This window comes from Leucoraja erinacea, chromosome 20 (genome assembly GCF_028641065.1).
Source record: "Leucoraja erinacea ecotype New England chromosome 20, Leri_hhj_1, whole genome shotgun sequence".
In the NCBI taxonomy this organism is placed as follows: domain Eukaryota; kingdom Metazoa; phylum Chordata; class Chondrichthyes; order Rajiformes; family Rajidae; genus Leucoraja; species Leucoraja erinaceus.
Window position 1 is genome coordinate 6058526 of NC_073396.1, and position 19544 is coordinate 6078069.

Here is a 19544-nt window from a genome sequence, read left to right on the forward strand (position 1 = left end):
AATCTCACACATATACGTCAATGGCAGCTTGCACTTAAATAATAGTCATGGTCATAAAGTCACACAGCGTGGAAACAGACCCATCGGTCCAACTTGCCCACACCGACCAACATGTCCCATCTACAATATTCCCAGCAGCCTGCATTTGTCCCATATACCTCTAAACCTTATCCTATCCATGTACCTGACTAAATGTTTGTTAAACATTGGAATAGTCGCTGTCTCAAACTACCTCCTCTGGCAGCTGGTTCCATACACCCACCACTCTTTATGTGAAAAAGTTACCTCTTACGTTCCTATTAAATCTTTTCCCCCTTCACCTTAAACCAATGTCCTCTGATTCTCAATTCTGCTGCTCTGGGCAAGAAACTCTGTGCATCCACCAGATCTATTCCTCTTGTGATTTTGTACACCTCTTTTAGATCACCATAATAATGTTAAATGTATTAAGACTGCATGTGTCTGACTTCCGTGACACCCTTTAACTGCTGTGCTTTGAATTGCTGTTTAGTGAACTATTGCTCATCGTTGTTAGTGAACGCAATATTCTGGGATGTTATAATCTAAGGCAACTTATTTTCCTCTGCAGCCTGAGCTGCTGCTTTTAGGTTTAAGCAGTAACCTCTTGTCAAAGGTGTTCCAGTGCTTCACTGGCCTGAAGCCTCTGAACAGATCGGATGAAACGGCCCTGACTGTTTTCATTCAGAAGCTCAACAGAACCAAATTGATGGAGGCCCTGGACATGTTCAACAACAAGGTAATTCATCTAGGGAGGCAACTTAGGAACCATTTTCAGTGATGCGGTAAGAATCTTTGGTATGGTTCAAAATACACAATCAACACCTTGTAAACCAAATAGTGAAAGGCTTCGATGGAGGGGATGTGGAGAGTGACCACAGTGAGGAACATTCAATCTGTTCTCATCCAAGAGATTCCACCTGTGCTATTAACCTCTAGTTGGCAATAAATGTATTAAAATCTTTCGTCAGATGGTGGAATTCATTGCCACAGTCATTGGGTATTTTTAAGGAGGACATTGACAGATGCTTGATTAGTTTGGGTGTCAGGAGTTATGGGGAGCAGGAAAGACACCAGAATGGGATTGAGAGGGAAAGATAGATCAGCCATGATTGAATGGCTGAGTAGACTTGATGGGCCGAATGGCTTAATTCTGCTCCTGGTAGGAATTCTGAACTAATGAAAAGTGTGATGTCATATCTACAAAGGAATCTCTGTGTCCACTGCTGACGTGTGTGGTTTGTTTCAGACACGGAACACAACATTAATTCCCCTGATGACAAAAACAACGTTTCTGAATGCCTTGTGGGAGGTGGTGAGGACCAGGGACAACTTGGCCAGTCCCGCCTTCCTGAGGAAGTGGTTCCAGGAGCAATTCCGGCCGTTCATTGCTGGCATTTCCCAGTCGGTGCTGATGTCGTTGCTGAGAAGAGACATCAGCTGTGAAGGTTACCGAGCAGTGTGAGTGGACACCTCTCTTTTACAATCATCTGTTGCTGCATGTTGCATTGAGGAAGTAGACCATGCGGAGGGCAATTTAACTTGTTCACTGCCATGGAGAACCACCCAGTACACAGTGCCTTACACAGGCAAGGGTCATTCCAAGATTCAACAGCAATTCAATCACCAGGGTACCTTTTACACAAGTCTGCAAAGCCGCAGGTTGTCTTCAGGGTTATTTTTCAGTGAAAAGCCGATCCTCTAAAGATGAGAGGCGGTGAGAAACAAAAAAGGAAGATGAGCTAAGCTCAGGAACATTTGCAGGGTATGTTGAAACTAATCTTTGTCAGAGTTTTTTAACATTATTACACAGGCAATCTTTATGGTAAAACTACCTTTCAGTTAGCTGAAGTTTGAGGCATCATTTGGGAAAGATCCTAAATTTGTTCTCATCAATTGAAAGGTTACTATTGATCTGGTGCACAACCAATAATGACATAAATATCTATTTGTTTAGCTTAAATGGCCTGAATTATGGATTTGTTGAAATGCCACGTGTAACACGGGAAACTGTGCTGAGACAATGGATCTTTGGTTACCTCAACAACACAGGTAAGATGGAAAGACATTTGTAAATGATAAGAAAGAGAAATTGACTTGTAATTCTTAATGCCCCATTATTTCACCGTCGTTGTTAGTCTGTGGCATAATTTAGCTTCCAGATGTTTAGGCCACATGGTGGCACAGTGGTAGAGTTGCTGTCTTACAGCGCTAGAGACACGGGTTCGATCCTGACTACTGGTGCGGACTGTACTGGAGGATAGCGTGGGGATCACTGGATGACGCGGACTCATTGGGCCGAAGGGCCTGTTTCCGCGCTGTATCTGTAAACTAAACAAAACATTTACAATGAATAAAGTATAATTTTAGTCAAACGGATCATATTTATTTTCTTTCCTCTCAGCATTCCCATTGCGTTGTTTTGAAAATGGCAGCGTTACCATCTACGTGAAAAACTATTTCCAAAGTTTTGCTGGTTTGCTCAATCTGACGAATGCATTTTTCCTGACTCCTGAGGTAAAAGCAAAATTATGCAAGCATGAGTGATTGTTAATTTATCTTTGAGACAATATTAACTGTACTGATGTGTAGGAGGGAACTGCAGATGCTGGTTTACACCAAAGATAGATACAAGATGCTAGTGTAACTCAGTGGGATAGTCAGCATCTCTGGAGAAAAATGATGGGCGACATTTCGGATCTGAAGAAGGATGGCAACCGAAGGATCAACACCCATTCCTTCTCTCCAGAGAGGCTGCCTGTCCCACTGAGTTACTCCAGCTTTCTGTGTCTATTAACAGCACTGATGCTTTCCGTTACATTTACAGGGAAATTGAACCTGTGTCCAGGTGCGATGTGTGGATTATTACTGGTCATGGAGGTAAAATTGTCACTCTTATTGTTACAGGTGATCAATGTTACCGATCCCCGTGACTTGGCTGATGTGTTGAGCATGCCTGGATTCATTGATGACAACCAGATCCTGACCAGAGTGTTAGTCCATGTCCAACCCATTCACAAACTGGCTGCATTCGTGGACGGATTCAATGAAAGAACCCAAGATGTGAGCAGCAGCTGTTTTTATGTTTCCTACCGTACGATGCACTGTTGATAACGGGGGGGCTTCCAAACAGATAGGGACACCTTAAGTGATTTGTGGCCCTTGTATTTGGTACAGTGCTTCACACGCAGAAGGAATAATGATATGACTGGCCCTGAGTGTGGAGGCTTTGACTGTTAGCACACAGTGTTTGTGGAGGAGAATTTGTAGAGTTTACGAGATGTGTTTGTTTTATAGACACAGCATGGAAACAGGCCCTTTGGCCCACCAAGTCCATGCCGACCATTCATCACCCGTTCACGCTCCCTACATAGGAGGGGCAATTTATCTGAGGCTAATTAACCTGCAAACCCGCAGGTCATTGGGATGTGGGTGAAAACCGAACCACCATAGGAAACCCATGTTGTCGCAGGGAGAATGTGCAAACTCCACTCGGACAACACCCGAGGTCAGGATTGATCCTTTAGTTTTAGTTTGAGAGATACAGAGTGGAAACAGGCCCACCGAGCCTGTGCCGACCAACGATCACCTGGTCACCAGTTCTATCCTACACACTGGGGACAATTTACAGAAGCCAAAAGCTTTGGGTGTCACATCATTCTGTTAAATTTAAGATGTATAATTTTAACAGAAGCCTGTTTCCTCCTCCTTCGCCAGAGTAAACTCTCAGCTGCTGACCGAGCTGCGATCCTGCAGAGTGTGTGGCCTCTGTTCACCAGCAGTCTGCCTGTGCTCAATGTCACCCAGGTGGATCAATGGCTTCAGTTCAGACTAACTCCATATCTACCATTCATCACCTCTGCCCTTTTGGCTTCTAACAACAGCCTGAGGATCGACTGTCTTTCCTACCGCAAAATGTAAGTACAATCACACGTACGTTGAATGTATATTCCACGGTTGGTCACGATGAAGCCCGGGTCGGAGCCCGGCCATGGTCTCACGGGTCGGCATGAGGAGCTTGCCTGGCCACGCGTGTCGGAGGGGGCCACAGTTTGGGCCCGGGTCAGCACCACGGAGGCTTCGGGAGAGGACGGCAGCGCGTGGAGAAGTTGGTGCGGACACGTGAAGTGAGGTGTCGGCTGCGGTGAGATCTCGCGGCGGCGGTGAGATCTTGCGGCGGCGGCACTAAGACCTCGTGGTCAACGGCCAATGAGAGAGTGTGGAGGGACCACCATGAGGGAGGGAGAAGAACAATGGAGAACCTGGCAAGGGGGGACCACCATGAGGGGAGGGGGGAGGACAAAAGGAGGAGCCGACGTGCTTTGTCAATTTGTCATTGCTGTAGGTGGCTGCTATTTGTATACATTGGATATACCAGCAAAATATTTCACTGTGTCTTGTCACATGTGACAATAAAGTATTCCATCTCTGGATGGAAGGAATGGGTGACGTTTCGGGTTTCAAAGAAGGGTCTCTACCCAAAATGTCAGAAGAAGGGTCTCGACCAGGAACGTAACCCATTCCTTCTATCCAGAGATGCTGCCTGTCCGCCTGAGTTACTCCAGCATTTTGTGTCTATCTCATGTCTTAGTTACTGAATGTGTTACATATCATCGAATGAGAGAGAGGAATGTAGAGAAAACATCCATATTAATGCAAGAACAAAACAACTAAATATATAATAAATCATAATAAAACAAATTATCACAGATCAACCCGTGATCATCCACGGATCACAGATGTGGAGAGGATGTTTCCACCAGTTAGAGAGTCGAGGACTAGTGGTCATAGACTCAGAATTAAAGGACATTCCTTTAGGAAGATGAGGAGGAATTACTTTAGTCAGAGATTGGTGAATCTGGGGAATTCTTTGCCTTAGAAGGCTGTGGAGGCCAAATCAATGGATATTTTTAAGATGGAGATAGATAGATTCTTGATTAGTTTGAGTGTCAGGGGTTATAGGGAGAAGATGGTAAATTGAGGTTAGGAGGGAGAGATAGATCAGCCATGATTGAATGGTATAGTAGACTTGATGGTCTGAATGGCCTGATTCTGTCCTATCACTTATGACCATATCAATATTTAGACTAGATAGCCAGGCTCTAATTGAGCAATTTTATACAAAATCCTTAGTAGTTTGATGCTGGGACAGGGTCGCGGTTAGGTTTGTGTGGTTTGGTTCAAGAGCCTAATGGTTGATGAGAAGAGGTTGTTCTTGAACCTGTATCTTATCGTTCTCTGGACCATGCATCTTACCGACAGCAGCAGTGAGATGAGAGCGTGGCTGGGATGGTGTGGGTCTTTGACATTGGCTGCCCTCTTGAGGCAATGCATCCTGTAGATCTATTCAATGGTGGAGAGATCAATACCTGTGATGGACCAGGCTATGTCCACCACTATCTCCATCCTCCTTTGCTCCTAGTCATTCTTGGCACTGATAGAGTATCTCTCACCACATACATATACATGTAACGAAACACTGATTGAATGTTACCATTTAGAAACATAGAAAAAAGGTGCAGGATTAGGCCATTCGGCCCTTCGAGCCTGCACCGCCATTCAATATGATCATGGCTGATCATCCAACTCAGTATCCTGTGCCTGCCCTCTCTCCATACCCCCTGATCCCTTTAGCCACAAGGGCAACATCTAACTCCCTCTTAAATATAGCCAATGAACTGGTCTCAACTACCTTCTGTGGCAGAGAATTCCACAGATTCACACATCTCCGTGTGAAAAATGTTTTTCTTATCTCGGTCCTAAAAGACTTCCCCCCTTATCCTAAACTGTGACCCCTTGTTCTGGACTTCCCCAACATCGGGAACAATCTTCCTGCATCTAGCCTGTCCAACCCCGTAAGAATTTTGTACGTTTCTATAAGATCCCCCCTCAATCTTCTAAACTCTAGCGAGTACAAGCCGATTCTATCCAGTCTTTCTTCATATGAAAGTCCTGCCATCCCAGGAATCAGTTTGGTGAACCTTCTCTGTACTCCCTCTATGGCAAGAATTAGGAGACCAAAACTGTACATAATACTCCAGGTATGGTCTCACCAAGGCCCTGTACAACTGCAGTAGAACCTCCCTGCTCCTATACTCAAATCATTTTGCTATGAATGCTAACATACTATTTGTTTTCACTGCCTGCTGCACCTGCATGCCTACTTTCAATGACTGGTGTACCATGACACCCAGGTCTCGTTGCATCTCCCCTTTTCCTAATCAGCCACCATTCAGATAATAGTCTACTTTCCCGTTCTTGCCTCCAAAGTGGATAACCTCACATTTATCCACATTATACTGCATCTGCCATGCATTTGCCCACTCACCCAACCTATCCAAGTCACCTTGCAGCCTCCTAGCATCCTCCTCACAGCTAACACTGCCCTGCAGCTTCGTGTCATCCGCAAACTTGTTGCATTCAATTCCTTTGTCCAAATCATTAATATATATTGTAAATAGCTGGTGTCCCAACCCTGAGCCTTGCCGTACCCCACTAGTCATTGCCTGCCATTCTGAAAAGGACCCGTTTACTACTACACTTTGTTTCCTGTCTGCCAGCCAGTTCTCTATCCACATCAATACTGAACCCCCATTACCGTGTGCTTAGGTTTGCATACTAATCTCTTATGTGGGACCTTGTCGAAATCCTTCTGAATATAGTCCAGATATAACACATCCACTGGTTCACCCTTATCCATTCTACTAGTTACATCCTCAAAAAATTCTATAAGATTCATCAGACATGATTTACCTTTCATAAATCCATGCTGACTTTGTCCAATGATTTCACCACTTTCCAAATGTGCTGCTATCCCATCTTTAATAACTGACTCTAGCATTTTCCCCACTACCGATGTTAGACTAACTGGTCTGCAATTCCCCGTTTTCTCTCTCCCTCCATTTAAAAAAAAGTGGGGTTACATTAGCTACCCTTCAATCCTCAGGAACTACTGCTATCTGGCACATATCTTTAAAAACTTTTGCAGTCAGTTTTTATGTTCCCTGCCAGTTTTCTTTCATAATCTATTTTCCATTTCCTAATTAAGCCCTTTGTCCTCCTCTGCTGGACTCTGAATTTCTCCCGGTCCTCTGGTAGGCACTATACAATCACCATTTGATTGTATGGTGCTACACTTTAAGTTCTATTGTCGTGATTTAAATTGTTTTCTTTAGTAACTGTAGTCAATCTGATGATGATGCTCCAACTTTGTGACATTTAGACCGGGTACATCGCCCCGCGCGGCCTAAAAGTGGGTTCACTGTGATGGATGTTTCTGTAAATTGAATTGTGTGTATGTCTGTAGCATATTATCTTTGTTTGTATGGCTGTGGAAACGGAGTTTCGTTTGAGCCTCACTGAGGTTCAAATGACATGTAATAAAATATTGATATTGATTGATATTGATATTCTAAATGTTATTAAATTTCTTGAATTTCTCCTTTAGTGTAAGAACGTTGAATAAGCCCTACCATGAACTGACTGCAGACAAACAGAGGGAAATCTATGATGGCATCAAAGCTTATCTCCTGCAAGGTGACGTTGCGCTTTCTTGTTGAAAAGCTCCAGAGGTGGAGTTGTTATGACCCGCCGTAGTCAAAGATGGCCTGTGAACCATAAGATTCAGGTTCAAGAACGGCTTCTTCTTATCCACCATCAGCAAATCCTATCCACTAGGAACAGTGTTGAAGGGAAATAGAGCACCCAATACAATACAATACAATACAATTTCTTTGTCACTTGAACCTCATAGAGGCTCAAGTGAAATGTTGTTTCTGCAGTCATACATACAAGAAAAAAAAGACCCAAGACACAACACAATTTACACACACATCCATCACAGCGCATCTCCACCTCGCTGTGATGGAAGGCAAAAAAAACGTATCTCTCCCCTGCACTTCCCTCTCCCCCCGATGTCAGTCAAACCCATGCCAGGGAAAACCCATGCTGTCACGTGGATTCTGTACAAACTCCGTACAGACAGCACCCGTAGTCAGGATCAAACCCGAATCTCTGGCAATGTAAAGCAGCAACTCTAATGTTGTGCCACCATGTGACCAAGTAAGATACAGAATGTGGAATATAGTTCTCAGTATTGTAGCCTAACAGTTCCATAGACAACGTCTAATGTCCACAGTGAGATGTAGAGGAGAATGAGACGATGTCCCCAATTATGGAATATTATTAGGTGACCAGATTCCACTCTGTCTACCTGCTCTTCCCCCTTTACCCCCCTCTACCCCTGATTCACCAACACCCTGAGGTTCAATCAGATAAGCTGTGCTTCACTGTAACAAAGTATGTGATGGTTAGACAGTTTAATTTTAGTTTAGTTTATTGTCGTATGTACCGAGGTGCAGTAAAAAGCTTTTGTTGCTTGCTATCCAGTCAGCAGAAAGAGAATACATGATTAAAATCGAGCCATTTACCATGTACAGATACATGATTAGGGAATAACATTTAGTGCAAGGTCAAGCCAGCAAAGTCGGAAGAAGGACAGTCTGAGGGCCACCAATGAGGTAGACAGTAGTTCAGTGGTTTTGAGTGTGTTTTGAGTCTGTTTGTGTTCTGTGCATGGCTGTTCAGCCTGTTTCAGATGCACGATTCAACACGTGGAATAATTCTCAGTTCAGTTTAGTTTAGTGTCACGTGTACAGTAAAAAGCTTTTGTTGCGTGCCAACCAGTCAGCGGAAAGCCAATACATGATTACAATCGAGCCATTCACAGTGTACAGGTACAATGACGCTTAGTGCAAGGTAAAGCCAGTAAAGTCTGATCAAAGATGGACCAAGGGTCCCCGATGAAGTAGATAATAGTTCAGGACTGCCCTCTGGTTACGGTAGGATGGTTCAGTTGCCTGATACAGCTGGGAAGAAACTGTCCCTGCTGTTGGTCATGGAAGTGCAATTCCTACTTGATAGTGGAAATGATGTTGGGCACGACTTTTCATTTTATACAGAATTAACGTGGAATTATTTTTCTTACAGGTCCCAAGCCCAAGTGCTATAATGTTACTGATCCTACCCTGAACTCCACTGCCTGGTTTGCTCAATATCTGGGGCTTTACATGAATCAGATATCCAACGTGGACCTTCTGTCCTTCTTCAATAATGAATCTGAGGTACATATTCTCCTTGAAACTTTTGATTGGGATTGTTAAAACTGAATCTGTTGTCAAACATCGAGTTGTCCGGACAACCAGCTACTTGTGGAAATCAACTTTGAAAAACATAACTGTGAAGATGAGGAGGAGTTTCTTTAGTCAGGGAGTGGTGAATCTGTGAAATTCATTGCCACAGAAGGCTGGGGAGGCCAAGTCAATGGATATTTTTAAGGCGGCGCTTGACAGATTCTTGATCAGGGGTTATGGGGGAGAAGGCAGAAGAATGGGGTTGGGAGGGGAAGATAGATCAGCCATGATTGAATGGTGGAGTAGACTTGATGGGCCAAATGGCCTAATTCTGCTCCTACAACTTATGAACTATTGCAGCAGCATCTTAACAAAGCACAAAGTGCTGTAGGAACTCAGTGGGTCAGGCAGCATCTGGGGAGGGAATGGACAGTCGACAATTCTGATCAATTCAATTTGGAAGTAAGATCCTAATCTGAAATTCTTGCTTAGGAAGGGTGTCAAAGGGTATGGGAAGAAGTTGGGAAATAGATCAGCCAGATTGAATGGTGGAGTAGACTGGATGGACCAAATAGTTTAATTCTGCTCCTATTCCTTACGGAAACGTCGCCTGTCTTTTGCTTCCACAGATGCTGCCTGACCCACCGTGTTCATTCTGCACTTTACATTTTGCTCAGGATTCCAGCATCTGCAGTCTCTCATATGTCAAACTTAAGTGTTAGCCTCCTAGAGGTATAAATCCTTGTTCGGAGTAGCAAACAAAGCAGGAACTTACAAACCAGTCACATTTCAGAAATCTTTGGATAAGAAAATAGATGGGAGTGCAAAATAAGCTTACAGTTTGATGCAACCACACAATATTCTATTAAACATCATCTGTGGTTTGGAAGCTTTCATACAATCCACGTTATCCATCAATGTGTGTTTCACCAACATGAAGCAATCTTTCATTCTTTCAAAGATTAGTCATTAAAAGGCATCTTCCAGTTGAATATTTGGTATTTCTTCTCAACCTTGTGCAGATTCAACGATTTGCTGAAAACCCTGAAAACTTGGCACTCTTGGCAAATCTGATGTTACCCAGCGAAGTTTCAAAGTTCTACCTCAACCTGGTGCTCAGAAACAACTCTAATGTGAATGTCTCAAGGTAGGTCTTTGACATCACCTCTCCCTGACAGGAGTGAAGCAGTTTAGTGTTGTATTGTGAAAAGGCTGGGGGCATTGCGGGTGTGGACAACATCTCTTGACCATCCCGGGTTTCCCCTGAGATGGCGGTGGTGAGTCACCTCCATGAACCATTCATGATGTGTGGACCAATATACACAGTAGCCCCAGAGTTGACCCCTCTGCCATTTAATATGGTTTGATTGTTACGTTGCATTGCAGTCTATGCCACAATAATCTTTCACCTTATTTGTAGTCTTTTTTCCAGAGTAGGGAAATCAAGAAGCAGAGGACATTGGTTTAAGGTGAGAGGGAAAAATGTAGTAGGAAACTGAGGGGCAATGTTTTCACACCGAAGATGGTGTTTTTCTGGAGAGAAGGAATAGGTGATGTTTCAGGTTGAAACCCTTCTACAGTCTGATATGGGCCAAATGCAGGCAGATGGGAATAATGTAGATGGGACATGTTGGTCAACATGGGAAATTTGGGCTGATGGACCTGTATCTGGGTCGTGTGACTGTATGACTCAATGACTCTAATCTTTTGTGGATCTGAAAGAAATATGAAGAAACTGTGCCCAGAAACCGTTAAAGAAGTTTGCAGGGCACTGAGCAAGTGTGAAACACACATGTCTGGTTACAAAGGGTTGAAGAAACTTGGTTGAAGAAGTTCTGGTATTCAATGGGAATACAGAAGAGCAATTTGAAAGAGGTCGAACATACAATGGCGAGAGATATTGGATTAAAAACAATTACTCATGCCTGTTGAGAGGGAGTTCCTTCCACCAATTCAAGGCTTTGCATTGTTTTGAGTTTGAAGCTGTAAATATCCAATTACCAGCAACTGAGAAATATAAAGATACTAATTTTCATGAAGGGGTGGCAGAGTGATGCAGTGGTAGTTGCTGTCTCACAGCGCCAGGGACCCAGGTTTGATCCTGACCTTGGTTGCTGTATGTATGGAATTTGTACGTTCTCCCTGTGACCGCGTGGGTATTTTCCGGTTGCTCCAGTTCATCCCACACTCAATGATGTTCAGGTTTGTAGGTTAATTGTCTTCTGAAATTGTAAATTGCCCCTCGTGTGTAAGATAGTGCTATATACAGGGTGATCACTGGTCGGCGCAAACTCGTGAAGGGTCAGTTTCCAAGCAGTATCTATAAAGTCTGAAGGTAGTTAGTTCCTCTTTCACAATAAAACTAGACATTAATTAGAGATCTGTGCCCTCTGTGATGGAAGTTGGGGGATGATCTGTAAAGTCTCTTGATGATTCTTCAAAGTTTGCTTGTGTAACAATTCTAGAATAGCTCCAGGGAGAGAGAAAACTCTAGTTCTGTAAGATTGGCTCATACAATGTGTGACTGGCATCTATCTCTTGCAGCCTCCCAGACTCTCTGGTTTGCTTCATTGACGGTACTTCACAGACCTTGAGTGGACAGGATATCTTGTCTGTGATCGAGAAGGTCAACCAAGTGTGTGGGCCTGATGTGTCTCCAAACACAACTGCCAATGGCACCTTACCCGCTGTAGGTCCAACAGATGAACAGCTTCAGGTGAGAAATACTTCCTGTAAAACACTTTGCTGAAGCAGGTGTGGTGAAAGATGCTCGGTGTTAATGCAATGCTGTTCGCTCTTTCAGCTGGCGGTATATTTAGTGAGCAAAATCGACAACTTTTCAGTCAGCACTTTGAACACTTTGGGGCAAACCGCAGTCGGATTGTCGCTGTCACAGGTTGACAATATTGATGGGAACACTCTGGAGCAAGCCCTGCCAATCCTGAGCAACGTCACAGGCTGGAACATTGGCCAAGCTAATTCCATCGTAAACAAGCTCCTACAAGGCGGCTTTCAGGTCAGTTAATGAATAAATCATATCTCAAGAGCCTCTGGTGCTTAAAGTGTATTTGCTGTACAAGGTTAATATCTGTGTCTGAGCAAAGAATTTTCAAAGAGCTGCATGTAAAGTTACTGACTGTGGAATGATAGAGTGCAGCTGGAAGTCTGGTTAGCTGAATTCATGCAGAACAGCAGTCTGACTCTGTGTGTTGTACATCCCTAGGATCACACCTTTTCATACAGTGGTAAATCTTCTCTGTACCCTTTCCAGCTTGACAACATCTTTCCTATAACGTGGTCCCCAAAATAAACACAATACTCTAAATGTCGCCTCACCAATGTCTTCAACAACTGCAACATTACCTCCGAACTTTTCTACTCAATACTCTGAGTGATGAAGGCCAATGTGCCAAAAGCCTTTTTGACCACCCTATCTAACTATGATGCCGCTTTCAATGAAATATGTATCTGTACTACTAGATCCCTCTACTCTGCAACACTCTCCAGATCCCTACCATTCACTATGTAGGTTTTGTCCATGTTAGTGCTTCGAGAAAGCAACACCTCACATTTCTCTATTAAATTCCATCAACCATTCCTCAGCCCATCTACCCAACCCATCAAGATCCTGCTGCAATTTTTGACAACCATCTTCACTCGTGATAATACCACCCATTTTTGTTTAATCTGTGAACTTCTTAACCATGTCACGTATGTTCTCATCCAAATCATGGAAATGGATGCACCAAACCCTGAGGCACACCACTAGTCACAGACCTCCAGTCTAAAAAGCAACCTTCCGCCATCACCCTCTGTTTCTGTCCATGATGACAATTTTCTATCCATTCAGCCACCTTTCCTTGAATCCCATGGGATCTGTCCTTCTAGAGCAGCCTACCATAAAGACCCATGCAGAAGGTAAATTATTCTGCAAGAGCATTTAGTCTTCAAGCAAATTTACAATGGTGTATGCAGTGGGAAGATCAGCCAATATTTTCAGTCATTTCTCACGACATATTCTCTGACATGGGGAATGGGGGAGGTAATCACAATATTATGCCACAAATCTTGAAAATGAATTCTTGATAGCCTGGCCAATTTGTGACATTTGTCTTTCACTTTTTAACCAGGTCAATGACACGGATAGACTGCTGGGTCTGGGAAGCCTGATTGTCGGTATTCCCAGCAATGTGTTCCGACGTATTAATCCCGACATATTTATCAATGTAATCTCAAACACGAGGTTTGTGCAGGACATTCAAACAGCACCACAATCTATACGGACGATCTGTGTTCTGCAGGTGAGCAATGTGATTGTCAGGGGTACAAAATGTGATCTGTTTCTCACAGACTGTCTAGATGTTATCAACATTAATGCTGTTGTCTGATACCTGTTCTCGCCTTCCAGTAAATTCTATCCTATTTTGTTGTAAATCAGGTGCTGAGGAACGTCAAGAACCCAGCCGCCACTGTGAGGAAAATCCCATCTGGTCTCGTCAAAGAGATTCCATCTGTGCTGTTAACCTCCAACTTAAGCATCATCGACGTGAACAATAAACAGTGGACTCCCAGTCAGGTAGATGATCTGGTTGTTTACAGCAGAGACGATGGCTGTAATGAGGAAGATCACAGTGAAAGGCCTTGATAGAGTAGATGTGGAGAGGACCAGAGACCATAGCTTCAGAATATAAGGACTTGCCTTTAGAAAGGGGACGGGTGATAATTTCTAGAGGGTGGTGAATCAGTGGAATTTATTGCCACAGACGGCTGTGGAGGCCAAGTCATTGCAAATTTTTAAGGCAGAGATTTACAGATTCTTGATTAGTACGGGTGTCGGGGGTTATGGGGAATAGGCAGCAGAATGGGGGTTGAGGGGGAAAGATAGATCAGCCATGATTGAATGGTGGAGTAGACTTGCCGGGCTGAATGGCTTAATTCTGCTCGTGTAATCTCTGAATTTATGAAAGTCCACTGCTTCATGTCATTGTACGTTAGATGTCAGGAATATTGTTCCATCCATGTTGTGTGAGCGGTGAGTGTATGAACACTCCATAACCCTGTTACGTTAGTTATTAATTCAAATCCTTTTCTTCCACAGGCTGCCGTTTTCTTTCAAGCTGTGGTCAAATCCAACAACAATTTTGAGACGTAAGCAATGCTCTTTTAATCTCTGCCGTTTTTGATGCCTAAATCAGTGCTTCCATGCCTCAGTTCTCAATGTGACATTGACGCCCGTCTATTTAGCTTGAGTGTTGATGTCATCATTCGTGCGATTAAGTTGAGTTTGAGCTTTCTCGTGCATCTAACACGCCCAATGCTTTGTGTTACGACCAATTTACATCAGTAATTAAATTGCTGTGAATGAAGGACACTTGTTGATTTTTCCAGAGTTGTTCACCAGTTGAATATTCTGTCCCGTGCTGTGACAACGTCTAAAATCACAACCTGAGATGTTAACATCGTTTGAGATTGCAGCGGTGTGGAGGTTGTGATTGAAGGTTTTAAAGTGATGACAAAAGTGGACTGCTTAGATATTAATATTGCCACAACCTGTTCCAGATATTCACAAGCTGTCCTCAGAGGCTTTAGTTGTGGTGCAACGAAAACCCTCCCATTCCCAGTGTTCCTGAAGCTCGTTCAAGCAGTGAAGGATAAAGAGGTTGTGCTGGATGAAAGTCAGGTGAGAACATTTAAAGAATTGTCAGAAACGTCCAGTTAACCTACTACTGAAGTAAAACTACAGTGGGATGTTGAGAGGAAAATAACTAATAAAAGTGTCTCCATGCTTCAGTTCCCAACGTGACGTTGTTGTCTGTCGTTTCAGCTTGAGTGTATGGCTGGAAGGCTCACTTCTGAAAGAACTGATGTCACATTGGATGTCTTACCTGCGGATGTTCTGCTGTTCAAGTATGTTGTTTCCTTGGAACAATTTTCTCAGTTTAGTTTAGTTTAGAGATACAGCACAGAAAGAGGTCCTTCGACCCACCGAGTCTGCTCCGACCAACGATCCCCGCACGTTAACACTATGCTACGCACACGAGGGACAATTTACATTTATACCAAACCAATTAACCTACAAACCTGTACGTCTTTGTAGTATGGGAGGAAAACAAAGATCTCGCAGAAAACGCATGCATGTCGCGGGGAAAACGTACATACTCCGTACAAACAGCGCCCATAGTCAGGATGGAACCTGGGTCCCTGGCTCTCTAAGGCAGAAAGTCTACTGCGCCACTTTGCCGCCACAAGTTATTTGTTGAATTCCCCGGATCTGTTTTAAACCAGGGTGCTTGCTGTTATAAGTTTCATAGAAACCTAACATGAGCACATGGGCTCAAAGCAACGTGTTTATTCCTCACTGTGATAATTGTCCTCAGTGACCAAGCACAGAGGTTGTGTGGGAAATGGAAATCTCAGAGATTCACACTAAATTATATCTGGAAAGGATGAGGTAGAAATGGTGGTGCTTCCCAATGGGTGTGAGGTATGATCTTGGGTCTCATGTTCACAGGACTGAGTCAATGTGGAGGCATGTGGGGGACAGTGTCCCAATGGGGACATGGTGTGGGGCAGATTAAGAGGGTGAGCCATCAGAAGACCAGAGCCTTGGGCAGCAAGGCCGTTGGATGGCTTGTCAGAGGCATTGTGCCGGGAGCAGGGGTTTGGAGGTTTGGGCCCATTGACTGTTCAGCGGGTCACGATAATTGAACAAATGGAGAAAGAAGGCTGACGGTGATCGGGGAATCGGCCATAAGATCAGTGCATGGGTTAGTCAGTACTGTGAGGACCCGTTGGATATCCGAGGGACAGATGGACAAAGAATAACCTTGGACTTTAATGTAGTGTGGTCCAGACTTTTGTTGCACTGTTACTGTCCAGTTGTACCAAGGGAGTCTAAATGGACACAATAGGGAAGAGGTGAATCAAACATTACCCCGGCTTATGGAAGGATGGTTCAGACACCTGATAACTGAGGGGAAGAAGCTGTTCCTGTGCACTTTCAAACTCCATCACCTTCTGCCAGACGGGAGCAGAGAAGAAAGAATAACTCTTCATATCAATAATAATATCTTGTGTATTTTCTGTTTTGCTTCATAGTTATCAATACTTCAGGACTCGGTTCAACTGCCGGGAGTTCTTCAAGTTAGTTGGGAAATCGAAAGTTAATACCTTACGGAGAGTATCAGCAAGAAAGCAACGTATTCTGAGTGATGCCAAGATCTGCCTGGTAAGGATGAAGTGTTAAGCAGATGCAAACCTGGGGTTGTTGAACCCGTTATCTTGGCACACCTCCATGTGATCGCATGGTTTGAATTGATATTAAATGTACAACCCTGACACTTTGTCAATAATTGCGCTGGGTGTAAGTGAGGAGGTTTATCACGTCTGTTCAATTTAGTTTATTGTCACGTGTACCGAGGTACAGTGAAAAGCTTTTGCTGTGTGCTAACCTGTCAGCAGAATGACAATACATGATTACAATTGAGCCCTTTATAGGAATAACATTTAGTGCAAGATAAAGCCAGCAAAAGTTCGATTGAGGAAAGTCCGAGGGTCATCAAAGAGGTCGATAGTAGTTCAGCACTGCTCTCTGATTGTGGTCGGATGATTCAGAAGAGCTAACGCTTCAGTACATTCAATGAATTGTTGATTATTCAGTTGTCAGATGCCAGTCCCAATTGTTGATGACTGTTACGTCCCATACCTACTTTCTTTTCATGTTTATGCAGCGTTTCTGGGTGAAGGTGAACACCAGCATTCCCAAATTATAAATAATGATAATTAATATTCAGTCTGATCAATAATATTCAGTAAAACTCCACGACCTTTTGGAAAGGCAAGTAGCAGAGGTTGCATTTTGAAGGAATTGTTAGTAGAATCTAGTCTGGGAACAACCACCCGTTTAAAGTCATGAGCATTTTTAAACACCATTGTGTTCAACAGTGTGCGAATAATTTGAGATCCATTTAGCTGAAGCTGAAACCCACAGTTGATGTTAAATTGATAACCAGCTAAAAATGTTACCTGTGCAGGAAGGAACTACAGGTGCTGGTTTAAACCAAAGGAAGTTACGGGTCGAGTCTGAAGAAGGATCTCAACCCGAAACGTCACCTATTCCTTTTCTCCAGATATGCTGCCTGACCCTCTGAGTTACTCTAGCTTTTTGTGTCTAAAAATGTAACATGTTCTTGATATGCTGATATATTGTGGCATTATTAGTCTACACAACAAGAGCGATCTTAACAATGTTAACCATTTGACAAAAATCCAGGGAATTACTGGCAACAAGTTGACGAAGGAGAGTGTGACCACATTCGGTCGATTGGTCTGTGAACTTGATGGAGATGCAATCCTGGCATCTGATATAACTATTCTGGATGAATTAAAAAAATGTGGCACCTATCAAGAAGATCAGAAGATTGCAATTGAAGTTCTCCTCAGAAATGGAAAAAGCAGATATGGGTGAGTGTGAAATGCTCATCCTTTACAATACAGATCACATCAAAAGTTCCGTAGTTGATGTTTCACTACGTCATAAAGGACTTTCTAAGAAGAACGTACAGATTCTATCTACAATCCAGTGGAAGCAGGTGACTTGAAATAACAACATTTTAGTTCCTGATACATGCTCCTCTAGGCACCATGTTATAGGAAAGATGTTGTGAAGATGGAAAGGGTGCAGAGAGGATTACCAAGGATGTTGCCAGTACTGCACTGTCTGAGCTATAGAGAGAGGTTGAGCAGGCTGGGACTCTATTCCCTGGAGCATAGAAGGATGAGGGGTGATCTGATAGAGGTCTATAAAATCTTGAGAGGAATAGATTGGGTGAATGCACAGTGTCCCTTGCCCAGAGTGTGGAAATTGAGAACCAGAGGCCATAGGTTCAAGGTGAAGGGGGGAAAGACTTAATAGGAACTTGAGGGGTAACTTTTTCATGCAAAGGATGTATGGAACGAGCTGCCGGATGAAGACGTTAAGGCAGGGACTATCGTTTAAGAAGCAATTAGACAGGTACATGGATAGGACTGTTTAGAGGGATATGGGCCAAAGGCAGGTAGGTGGGACTTGTGTAATTGGAACATGTTGGTTAGTATAGGCAAGTTGGGCTGAAGGGCCTGTTTCCATGCCGTATTACTCTATAACAAAATCCATGGTCAACATATGCTTGCCCAAAACATTCCTGTGCGATGAACATCCTTACCCTGTGGCTGGGTCTATTGCAGACTAATTGATTATTTGGGAATCATTTAGAGAGAGAGATTTTTTGTGTTTTTAATTTTGGAGATCAAACTCACTCAGATTAGTAACTAAATCTCATGGGTATATCTTGAAAGGATTTTCATTGCAGAGTAGCGACAGATAGAGAAGTGGAAAAAAGGACCTTTGGTCCATGGTCTCTATGCACCCATCTACACTCATCCTCCGCTATTCTAATCCCACTTTATTTTCTGCATATTGCTATTAATTCCCCCACCAGATTTTGCACACTGGGGGTAATTTACAGTCACCAATTAACCTGCCAAATCTCATGCCATTGTGGATATGGCGAGAAAGGAGGAACACCCGAACTCGGGTGCAAACTCCACCCTGACAGCACCCAAGTGCAGGAATGAAACTGGGTCTCTGGTGCTGTGACACAGCGACTCCACTAGATACGCCACTGTGTGGTCTTAGATATGTTCCTGTTGAACCTTGAGAGCACGAAGGTTTGGATTACTATGCTACCACTTACAGCAATGCTTCATTAACTCTGAGATATTTTCATTTGTCTGCAGTGTTCCTTCATCCTGGTCCTCGTCTACGATACAAAGCATTGGAAATCTTTGTTTGGCCTTGACTGACACATGGAGTGAAATCGACAGGGTACGCTTTACCGACACAAATTTCATTCAAGTTGACAAGTTGGAGAAATTGTACTTCTTTGAATTCCTTGTTTAGACTAATAGAATGTAGAGTTAAACTTGAACATAGGAATGATTGAAGAATCCATGGTTCATTATGTGCTGCCAACCCTCTCCTTGTGATTGAAATCTCATTTAGGGGATTTCTCTTCCCTTTGACCACATTGGCCGTGCCTGCCTTGCCCTCCCCACCCCTACCTCCACCACCACAAGACCAATATCCTCCCATCTCATCCTCTTTCCTTGCCCCGAGTCTTCAACTTTGATCTGGTTCCAGCACCCTGGTGATCCTCTGTCAGCTCCCACCAGCAGTTCAGCCAGTGTCCTAGGCCTCTGCTCCGTGTTCTCTATCATCACGGTTTGGTGATGTTCAGCTTGGTCTATTACCAAGTTGGGATGGTGAGATGCTGTGCTGCTTGTACTTGTAATCCTCTTGTTCCAACATATTTCAATGGTTCAATGGTGCTTTATTTATCACGTTTGCAACTGCAC

At 43.5% G+C, this 19544-nt stretch overlaps 1 protein-coding gene across 1 annotated transcript in view; it reads left to right on the top strand.

Moving 5' to 3' along the window:
* LOC129707109 (uncharacterized) overlaps positions 1–19544 on the top strand; it is a 58260-nt gene that overhangs the window by 15414 nt on the left and 23302 nt on the right. Inside the window, exons 19-37 of the mRNA XM_055651899.1 lie at positions 590–757; positions 1268–1479; positions 1976–2070; positions 2423–2535; positions 2926–3081; positions 3736–3935; positions 7466–7554; positions 9007–9140; positions 10172–10296; positions 11694–11865; positions 11953–12165; positions 13280–13450; positions 13588–13725; positions 14248–14297; positions 14709–14829; positions 14974–15056; positions 16248–16377; positions 17422–17612; positions 18927–19014. Of these exons, the coding sequence (XP_055507874.1) occupies positions 590–757; positions 1268–1479; positions 1976–2070; positions 2423–2535; positions 2926–3081; positions 3736–3935; positions 7466–7554; positions 9007–9140; positions 10172–10296; positions 11694–11865; positions 11953–12165; positions 13280–13450; positions 13588–13725; positions 14248–14297; positions 14709–14829; positions 14974–15056; positions 16248–16377; positions 17422–17612; positions 18927–19014 (2649 nt within the window). The remainder of the gene's footprint in view (positions 1–589; positions 758–1267; positions 1480–1975; positions 2071–2422; positions 2536–2925; positions 3082–3735; positions 3936–7465; positions 7555–9006; positions 9141–10171; positions 10297–11693; positions 11866–11952; positions 12166–13279; positions 13451–13587; positions 13726–14247; positions 14298–14708; positions 14830–14973; positions 15057–16247; positions 16378–17421; positions 17613–18926; positions 19015–19544) is intronic.